The sequence below is a fragment of the Poeciliopsis prolifica genome, unplaced genomic scaffold, assembly GCF_027474105.1.
Source record: "Poeciliopsis prolifica strain line A6 unplaced genomic scaffold, Auburn_PproV2 SCAFFOLD003, whole genome shotgun sequence".
Taxonomy (NCBI): Eukaryota; Metazoa; Chordata; class Actinopteri; order Cyprinodontiformes; family Poeciliidae; genus Poeciliopsis; species Poeciliopsis prolifica.
Genome location: NW_026562378.1, coordinates 6,953,305 through 6,962,094, shown reverse-complemented (window position 1 = coordinate 6,962,094; position 8,790 = coordinate 6,953,305). Strand labels below are relative to the sequence as shown.

The 8,790-nt window shown below is 43.5% G+C and overlaps 1 protein-coding gene and 2 non-coding genes across 3 annotated transcripts; all 3 read left to right on the top strand.

Annotated features, from left to right (window-relative positions):
• Positions 1–446: 446 nt before the first annotated feature.
• nop56 (NOP56 ribonucleoprotein homolog) lies at positions 447–8,100 on the top strand. The gene is made up of 12 exons (XM_055022113.1): positions 447–546; positions 1,159–1,248; positions 1,339–1,453; positions 2,495–2,659; positions 2,854–3,052; positions 4,062–4,249; positions 4,966–5,117; positions 5,320–5,420; positions 6,194–6,342; positions 6,535–6,656; positions 6,985–7,104; positions 7,362–8,100. Exons 1-12 carry the CDS (start codon positions 544–546, stop codon positions 7,557–7,559), a joined length of 1,602 nt encoding a protein of 533 aa, XP_054878088.1. The 5' UTR covers positions 447–543; the 3' UTR covers positions 7,560–8,100.
• On the top strand, positions 4,765–4,884 carry LOC129358560 (small nucleolar RNA SNORA26). The gene has a single exon (XR_008605816.1). It is a non-coding gene; the product is annotated as a small nucleolar RNA SNORA26 (small nucleolar RNA).
• On the top strand, positions 6,839–6,907 carry LOC129358558 (small nucleolar RNA SNORD57). Its single transcript, XR_008605815.1, has one exon. It is a non-coding gene; the product is annotated as a small nucleolar RNA SNORD57 (small nucleolar RNA).
• Positions 8,101–8,790: the final 690 nt, after the last annotated feature.

Sequence of the window (8,790 nt, the reverse complement as noted above, 5' to 3'; positions counted from 1 at the left end):
AAGCAGAAGAGTTTATTTTTTGACAGTCTTCAGTCTTTTAAACCCAAGAGCACGGTATCAGTTATTTACACACAGGTTGATGTTTTCAAGCCTTTATTACTGTTAACTGTGATTATTTTTCTTATCTAAAAAAAAAGAAAGAAAATTATATATATAGAATATCACATCAAACCAAAAAATCAAAATATAATGCAGAAATGAGACCCCAAATAAGATTCTGCCTTTGTCCTCATATAGTATTGGACCAGGTCTGCCTCTAAGGCATGAACAATTTTATTTTATTGAAATTTATGAAACAATATTGTTTTACCCCAAAAAGAAAATATCCATGATTAGATTAAAAAATATCCATGATCATCTTGTTTTTACAGTACTATTACTGTTGAATCTTGCAGAAGATGCGGGGATCTCGCGGTGCTGTGCAGATCTCGCGGTGTTTCGTGCACGTTGCAGCGTGCTGAAACTTCTCCGCTGTCTCTTTCCTCAGAGGTGAACAAGCAGAGCGGACGCGCACTGCGTGGTTCTGCCAAGACCGTGATAAAAATGGTAGGTTCAGGGTGATAAATCTGCTGGCAGTCAGACAACAGCTAAATCAATCGTTGGATATCTTCAATTGTTTATGTTTCGCGGGAATGTTTGCCTATTTTTGTGCGTTTATCGCAGCGCAGTTGTAGGCCTTTAGTAGCGGTGAGGCGCGGTTAGCCACCGCTGTTTAATATTAGCTACTGAACTTATTTCCTCGTTACCAAGACATGTCTGAGAAATATATGTGTAACTTTATTAGTAGCACCGCTTCAGACAAAAGTAAGTATGTGCTCTCAACTTAACATTTTGAGCTTTAGTTGGGTTGTTAGCAGAAGCTAGCAAGTAGCATCTTCCAGAGGGCCGAGACCAGCACGTGGGTTGGTGATGAGAAGTATTGGGTTACATAGATCGATATGCTGTTCAGTCTATTAGACATTTAAAGTGTGCATAAGTTAATCGGCGTTCTGTTAAGAGTTATTCTTTAATTATTAAATTGAATATACCCAAACTAAGTCTTTTCATATCAGCATGTTAACCACGTGTGGACACCATGCTGATATGGTGTCCACACGTGTCAACTCAATTGTCGAAGTCGGGTTTAGTCGTTCAGTCTCGTGAATTTCCGATCTACAGGTTTTGCTCCATGTGTTGTTCGAGCATGCGGCCGGCTACGCTCTGTTCGCCGTCAAAGAGGCGGAGGAGATCGGCATGCTGCTGCCTCAGGTGAGTGAGTGTCTGTGTGTGTTTTTCTGTGGCGCCACGTTGCTTCTATACTAGCTGGACTCACTCAGTGTGTGTGTGTGTGTTTGACAGGTGGAGGAGAGCGTGTTGAGTCTGGCGAAGTTCAACAGCATGGTGAGCCTGGCCGCCTTCTTCCCCTTCAAGTCTGCTCAGGCTGCCCTGGAGAACATGAACGCCATCTCTGAAGGTTTGTGTGTTGCAGCTGCTGCCGGAGAACGAAGGATGCCCTCTGCAGAGCTGCACCAATTAGGCTCTGATCGCAGCTGATTTTTGTCAGTTGGACCTGCCGAGGCAGTTTCCCTTTAAAAACTCACCCACATCTGACCTTTTATTCGCTGATGTTTTCCTGCGAGTTCCATAATAAACTGAATTCTTTAAAGATGAAGCGAGAAGCTTAATTATGAAATGGATTCCCTCATTTCTGAAATCTCACCCCTGCTAGCAGTTTGATGTAAAATGTACTTTTTTCTTAGCTCTATATCTTATGTTATTCCCTCATAATATAAAACATCTCAAATGTTGCCTTGTTTGAGAAATCCTTTAATCTCCCTCGGCAAACATTCAGCTGTGCAAGATGTTTGTTGGACCTAGCGCCGCCTTTGAGACTCGGGTCTAATTTAGAGGTGTGGTTTCCAAGCTTCTCATCTAATTGGAAGCTCCTTCAGACTATCCAGCAACAATCAGCAGATACCTGGTGGAACGGCACATCTTCTGTGCTCATATAAGCAACTTGTCAGTGTAATGCTGGTTGATAACATTGTTAAAGGGTTAATAGAAGAGCCATGTTGTGTCTTTCTGAAGGTGAAGTTTCATAAAGAGCATTAGTGTTTAGAGAGACTAAGGGTCAATTTTAAGGCGTTAATTCACAAAGTAAAATTTCTCATGTCACGTTTGATATATGCAACATTTTTATAACAATTGAAAGTAACATAGTTACTTGAGTATGGTATAAAATGGCACCTGGAAAAAAACAATAAAAAAGCAGCAGCATGGTCTGCTGGTGTAAAAATGTGTCAATAACAAGTCTGTCTTGGTTCATCTCTGCTCCTCAGCTGTAATGATGCTCTTTAATCTGTCAATCCACTGAATTGTGATGACAGCCAAATGTTAACACTGAACATCTGAGGAAAGCAGCTCTGTTCTTTTTTTTTTTTTTTTTTTTGTTATGTGGGTAATGTTTGTCGGGATTCGATTGGCTCAAGAATCTTATGTTTTTGTTCGTGTACAGGTGTGGTTCACGCAGACCTCAAGCTGTTCTTGGAGACAAACCTTCCTCTGTCTGGAAAGAAGAAGGTAGTTTTGGGGGTTTCCGATGCCAAAATCGGAGCTGCTCTTCAGGAGGAATTCAGTATTTCCTTACAGACTGGAGGTGTAGTGGCTGAGATAATCAGAGGTGAGAACGCAACCAAAAAATGGCAAGTTTGGAACAAAGGTGAAAGAAGATTTTTATTTTTGTGTGGCCTGTTGTGATGCATCCTTATCCTGAAACTCATGAAGGTTTATACTGAAAATCTGAACAGCCACAAGACCATATCACTTTGTCTTAGCTGCCAGTGAAACGTCTCAACTCGTCCTTCATCCCGACAGGTGTGCGCCTGCACTTCCACTCCCTGGTGAAGGGTCTGACGGCGCAGGCCGCCTCCAAGGCCCAGCTGGGTCTGGGTCACAGCTACTCCAGAGCCAAGGTCAAGTTTAACGTCAATCGGGCCGACAACATGATCATCCAGTCCATCGCTCTGCTGGACCAGCTCGACAAAGACATCAACACGTTCTCCATGCGAGTCCGGTGGGTGAAAACCCACCAATCGATTAATCACGATGAAGTGGTTGTTGAAATAATTCGTCAACTATTTTAGTAATTGGTTAATTGTTTACTGGAGAGACTCAGAAAAAGTAATTTCTAAAAGAAAAACACACACCAGTAATTAAACCCAAACTGTACAAGCAAAATATACAGTCAAGTTTTCCCTTAGAAACTTTCTAAGCCTGGTGGTTGGGCGCCAGCAGCCCGTCGTGTTTTTGAGTTAAAAAATGTTTAAAGTTGACAGGAAATTTTAAAATGTCATTTGATGATTATATGCTATTGAAATATTTGGATTAATACCTGAACGCCAACTATAAAGTCTTTTAAAAATGCAGACATTTAAAAAAGATTTGAATAACTAAGCAATGCTTAGCCTGGTGTCCCGCCAGGCTTATAGTACACTGGGAAAAGCCTGTACATTTTTACATATAAGATGAAAAAAATATATATTTTGGAAATATGTTCTACTCAGAACTCTTCCAGTTTCATAGAAAGTGTTTTGCATTTTGGGAAATTAAAAATGCAATAACACATTTACTTTTTAAAAAGTAAATTTTTACATTTAATGGAATTTTACTGTATAAAAAAGGCTTAAGTAGTTAAAGAGAAAAAACTACAGTGTAACTTCACTTCATAACTTCACATTAATCGTTGGAATAACTGATTCATTAAAATCATGCTTAGTCGCAGCCCTGGTTTTGATCAAGTTTGTGTTTCCTGAGCTTTTCACAGAACTGCATAATCGTGATCTTTTGTTGGATTCAATGATCAGCTTTCACACCTAGTCCTCCTCACACTTACCACAGACTGTGCATTAAAGGACCGTCTGTATTAACAGGAGGTACATAAATCTCTTCCAACATTGCTGCAGTGCTGGCTAAGGTCTTTGTTGGTCGAGACATTGTGCATGAAGGTGTAGCTGGTTACTCATAGGTTTATTTATACTGTGGTACTGGATGCTTTTTGCTTATATTTGTTTGTTTTTTGGCAGTGAGTGGTACGGCTACCACTTCCCGGAGCTCATCAAAATCGTGACGGAGAACTCGATGTACTGCCGCCTGGCCCAGCTCATCGGCAACAGGAAGGAGCTGTCGGAGGAGAGCCTGGAGAGTCTGGAGGAGGTGGTGATGGACAGCGCCAAGGCTCAGGCCATCCTGGACGCATCCCGCTCCTCAATGGGTGAGCGAACTGCCCCCCCGAATCTGAGGCTTGAACCTCTAATCTCCCGGTGAGGCTGTAGCAACAAATGGTGCGCGGTTTGCGACTTTCCCAAAATTCTTACATTTAAAAAAATAATAATTTCAAAATGGAAATGCATAAATAAAATTAGTATCTGAGGGATTTTAGTTACCTTCTGGTAACGAAGTACCAGGTAATCAGTTTTTTTCTTTTGTTTGTTTAAGAATTTGAAATAAGTAAAGATTAAACTCCACAACTTGAGGAATTTACTCTCATTTCCAGACAGATGATTGTTTCAATAATTGTCAGCCCAGAGCCAAGACTGGAGACACAACCTTATGAGGATGAGCTGAAAGCTCAGCTTCTAGTATTGAGTGTGGGGTCTGAGTAAATGTGCATGCCGCACCTTTCAGTTTCGAAAAAGGTTAAAAAATGTTTACCTTTTTTATTTTTAGTATGGTGTGTAAGATTCGAGTAGACGGGACAAAACGTGTTCAAGTTATCAAGCCCCTTTTTTGCCCACCTTGGACCCCCAGTCGTCCTTGGTGCCGAACACAGGGGGGCAGAGAGAGTCTCTCATAAACCTGTAGTGAAGGCTCCAGTCCTCACTGCGGATCCTGTCGGGAGAAACAACCTCAGCGTAAAGACGGTATTACTGCTGAAAACGTCGTTTTTCCTCTTCCCATCTCCTGACCGCCTTCCCTCATCCTCCTCAGGTATGGACATTTCACCCATCGACCTGATCAACATCGAGAGGTTCTCAAACCGCGTGGTGTCCCTGGCCGCCTACAGGCTGGAGCTGCAGGAGTACCTCCGCTCTAAGATGAGCCAGGTGGCGCCTAACCTGGCCGCCCTGATCGGAGAAGTGGTGAGCACGAGACGAAATCCGCCCCCAGTGGCGCGTTGGGACCGATGATGTTCTACCAAAATCTGTCAATCCCCTGAATCTGTATGATTAGAAATAAATCTGGTGCTGATGGTCCTAAAAATAAAAGCAGAGCTTGACTTCACTCTCAAACTTTTAGCTTTTCAGCAAAGTCAAAATCTTCTCGCCTTTCTGTTTTCTCTAGGTTGGAGCCCGGCTGATCTCCCACGCCGGGAGTTTAACCAACCTGGCCAAGTACCCGGCCTCCACCGTTCAGATCCTGGGAGCGGAGAAGGCCCTGTTCAGGTACTGGGGCGCCCCCTCCCTGCTGGGGGAAGACGTGGCTGCGGTGATGGCAGGGTGGGGCTGCAGCAGAGCAGGGTGACCGGAGGAGCTCGTCCCCCCCGGAGTGATCCCGCTCCCTCTAACGCAGCCCCGCAGTCTGAGCAGCCACCGCAGCGCCGAGGTAGAACCCCGACCAGCTCTGAAGAAGATAGTTGCTTCTGCTGTAAAGAGCGTTATAAAAAACAGATGCTCACAGAAAATGTCATTTTGTAGCTTCTACTCTTTAAATGCAGTTTAAAGGTCTCATCTCGTCACAGTTAACTATTCAAAGACGAACACTTGGCTGAGTCAAAAGATTCATGTTTTACTTTATCATATTTTTAGACATTTAAAATGTTAAAATCAAACCAATTAATATAAATTAATTGCACAGGAAGTTCTGGAAGTCTAATTTTACCTGAATGTTATGGCAGATTTGTCCAATTGCTGATCATTAATAAGGACCGGTTGATAAAACTTTTTGGAGCCGTTATAAAACCTTTGAGAGGTTATTATTTTATAATGTGTTGACTGTCCACAAGAGGGCGTTGCTCAGCTGCTGAGAAGCTTTTTCATTTTAGCTCTAAAGTGATCTCTGCTCTGAGTAGGCAGAACATTGAAAGGGTTAAACTCCAGAGAGCTCCTAATAGCAATACCAGAGTTTTTTTCTTTCTTTCTCATATTGCATATTTTCCAGTAAGCAGCTCACATGGTTTCTGCCAGTCGTGTCAAAAAGCGCCTGCGTCTTCCCACAGAGCTCTGAAGACACGAGGCAACACGCCCAAATACGGCCTCATCTTCCACTCCACCTTCATCGGCCGCGCCGCTGCCAAGAACAAAGGCCGCATCTCCAGATACCTGGCCAACAAATGCACCATCGCTTCGCGCATCGACTGCTTCTCCGGTGAGCGACTGCGCCGCGCCGCCCTGCCGTCAACGCAGCGGCGACCGCAATGATGCTTTCATTTTTCGTCAACAGCATTCATCCGTCAGGTTGATGTTGAGATGTGACTTTCTGAGCTGGGCTGCGTGCGCTCTGCAGAAAGTTGGACCTGCTTCTCTCCCTGCGCTGACTGTTTCTCTTGCTGCCTCCCAGAGCTCCCGACCAGCGTGTTTGGAGACAAACTGCGCGAGCAGGTGGAGGAACGTCTGTCCTTCTACGAGACCGGAGAGGTTCCGCGGAAAAACGTGGACGTCATGAAGGAGGCTGTGAAGGAGGTGGGTTTCCTCCTGTGAAGGAGGTGGGTTTCCTCCTGTGAAGGAGGTGGGTTTGGTGAGAACCCACCTCCTTCTCACCAAGTTTATAAATCTCACCAAGTTTATAAATCTCACCAAGTTTATAAATCCTTGGAGACTAGCGTAGCTTTGATTTTGAAGCTGCCTTCACATCTAAACGATGCTGTAAATGATGATCAATTGTTCCCCTGACATCACGGTGAGGGCGAAAACTGATTTAATGAGCCTGATGCAGCGTTTCAAACGCATTCGGAGACGAGCCGAAGCGGCGTTGCTGATTTGAACAGTTCCTGTTCCTCCCCCTCCTCAGGCCACCGACGTAGCGGCTGAAATCAAGCGGAAACTGGAGAAGAAGGAAAAGAAACGGAAGAAGCGTGAAAAGAAGCTGCAGGAAGTCGGAGAAAACGGGGAAACGAACGGCGAAGCTGAGGTGAGCCGTTTTTAGCCTTCTCTCTCCCTTGCTGCATGTTTCGATTTGAGACTCGACCCGCGTTTGTGGTCCGTTCTCAGTGTACGACATGCAACATCAAGTTGTGACTCCGAACCATTGGCTGGTCCTCATTAATGGGCTCGATCACTGAAGAGAGTCAAACAATTGCAATTAATCAGAACAGAAAATAGAGTAACATCAGAACGAAAAGTGCATTTTCACAATCACTAAAACTTTGCATTTTCTTTCCTTTTAAGGAGGAGAATGGAGACATTGACACGCCTGTAGCAAAGAAGAAAAAGAAAAGACAAGCCGAAGAGGCTGAGGCCGTGGAGACTGCAGTCAAGAAAAAGAAACGAAAGAGCGAAACGTTGGCGGCGGAGGAAACTGAAGAACTTCCAGAAGCAGTAATGACAGAGAAGAAGAAAAAGAAGAAGAAGAAAGAGGCGGATTAGTGACAAAGACTTTCTATTGTTGTGTACAGTTTTATTTTGTACTTAACCGAGGTTAGTTTATGGAGAAAAAATGCTTATGAATGTCATAATTCCATGTGTAAATATATTTTGTATCAAAGTGAGGAAACATTTGGCGCCCCAGCCTTAAGAACCAAGATATACCTGCTGATTTGTGAGGTTGTGCGACTCTTAGGATTTTGAACTTGAGCTATGTGGAATATCCCGATGCCATGTAATCCAACAGCACTCATCCAAACATTTCCAGTAAAGCACATGCCCGACACGTAAAGCTTTCACCGGTTTACTCTGTACGACGACGTAACAGAATCAGTAGCTTTTGTAGTTTTGTTTCCAGAAAGTTGTCTGATTTCTGATTAATTGCCAGCAAATGAACTACCAGTATTGTGTCCAGGAATTCCCTGATCTGTGCCGTTATGAGCAACTTTTCAGAGAATCTGGTTTGAAAATCCCTCCAAGTTGCGCTTTGTCAAGATGCCTTGAATTTTTGTGATATTTTTGTAATAAAATGTACGTCAAAGCCCGTGTGTGTTAAAGTGTCACTGAGAATATAAGGATCACTTATATTTAAAATAACCCACAGCCTGGTGGGAGGAAAATAAAGCCTGGAGGCCCGCCAGGCTGATAAAGCTCTGGGAGAAACTGATTTCTGTCTCGGGCTCTCGTTGCAAGCAGGAACTACATCGCCATCTCTGAATAGGAACGTTCAGTGTTTATATGTAGGCAAATCAAAATCAAATAAACAAATATGTTACTTTCAAACTCCAAATGCACCTTTCGCTTTACGCTGACCCAGCAGACGGGATGTTGAATATAGTCATTCATTTTGCAACATTTCTCTGTTGGATAAATTAAGGAACAAAATAAAATAAAAAAAAATCTGAAGAGTTGTTTTAGAGCCGAAAGAGCCGACTCTTCTTAGTGATCCGAGCCAAAGAGTCGGTTCTCTAAAACGAGCCAGAATTCCCACTCGGACAGGTGGTCAGTCCCACAGTGACCTGATTCAGAAAAGCTCACCTGCACAGAGACCCCAACCTTCAGGGACAAAAACTGAAACCGATCTTAAGAGCTTCCGATTCCCAGACGAAAGACTGATTTATACTGACCTCCATTGTTATGGACAGTTGGTTTTCCCTGATGTGCATTTTTATGTAGTTTTTTCTGTCTAGTCCCAGAAATTCAAGGTTGATACCTGTGTGCGCGACAGCATCGT

Coding starts and splice junctions, on each gene's coding strand:
- nop56 (XM_055022113.1), top strand. Junction 1,249..1,338: donor TCGGCATGCTGCTGCCTCAG/GTGAGTGAGTGT, acceptor TGTGTTTGACAG/GTGGAGGAGAGCGTGTTGAG. Junction 3,053..4,061: donor ACGTTCTCCATGCGAGTCCG/GTGGGTGAAAAC, acceptor GTTTTTTGGCAG/TGAGTGGTACGGCTACCACT.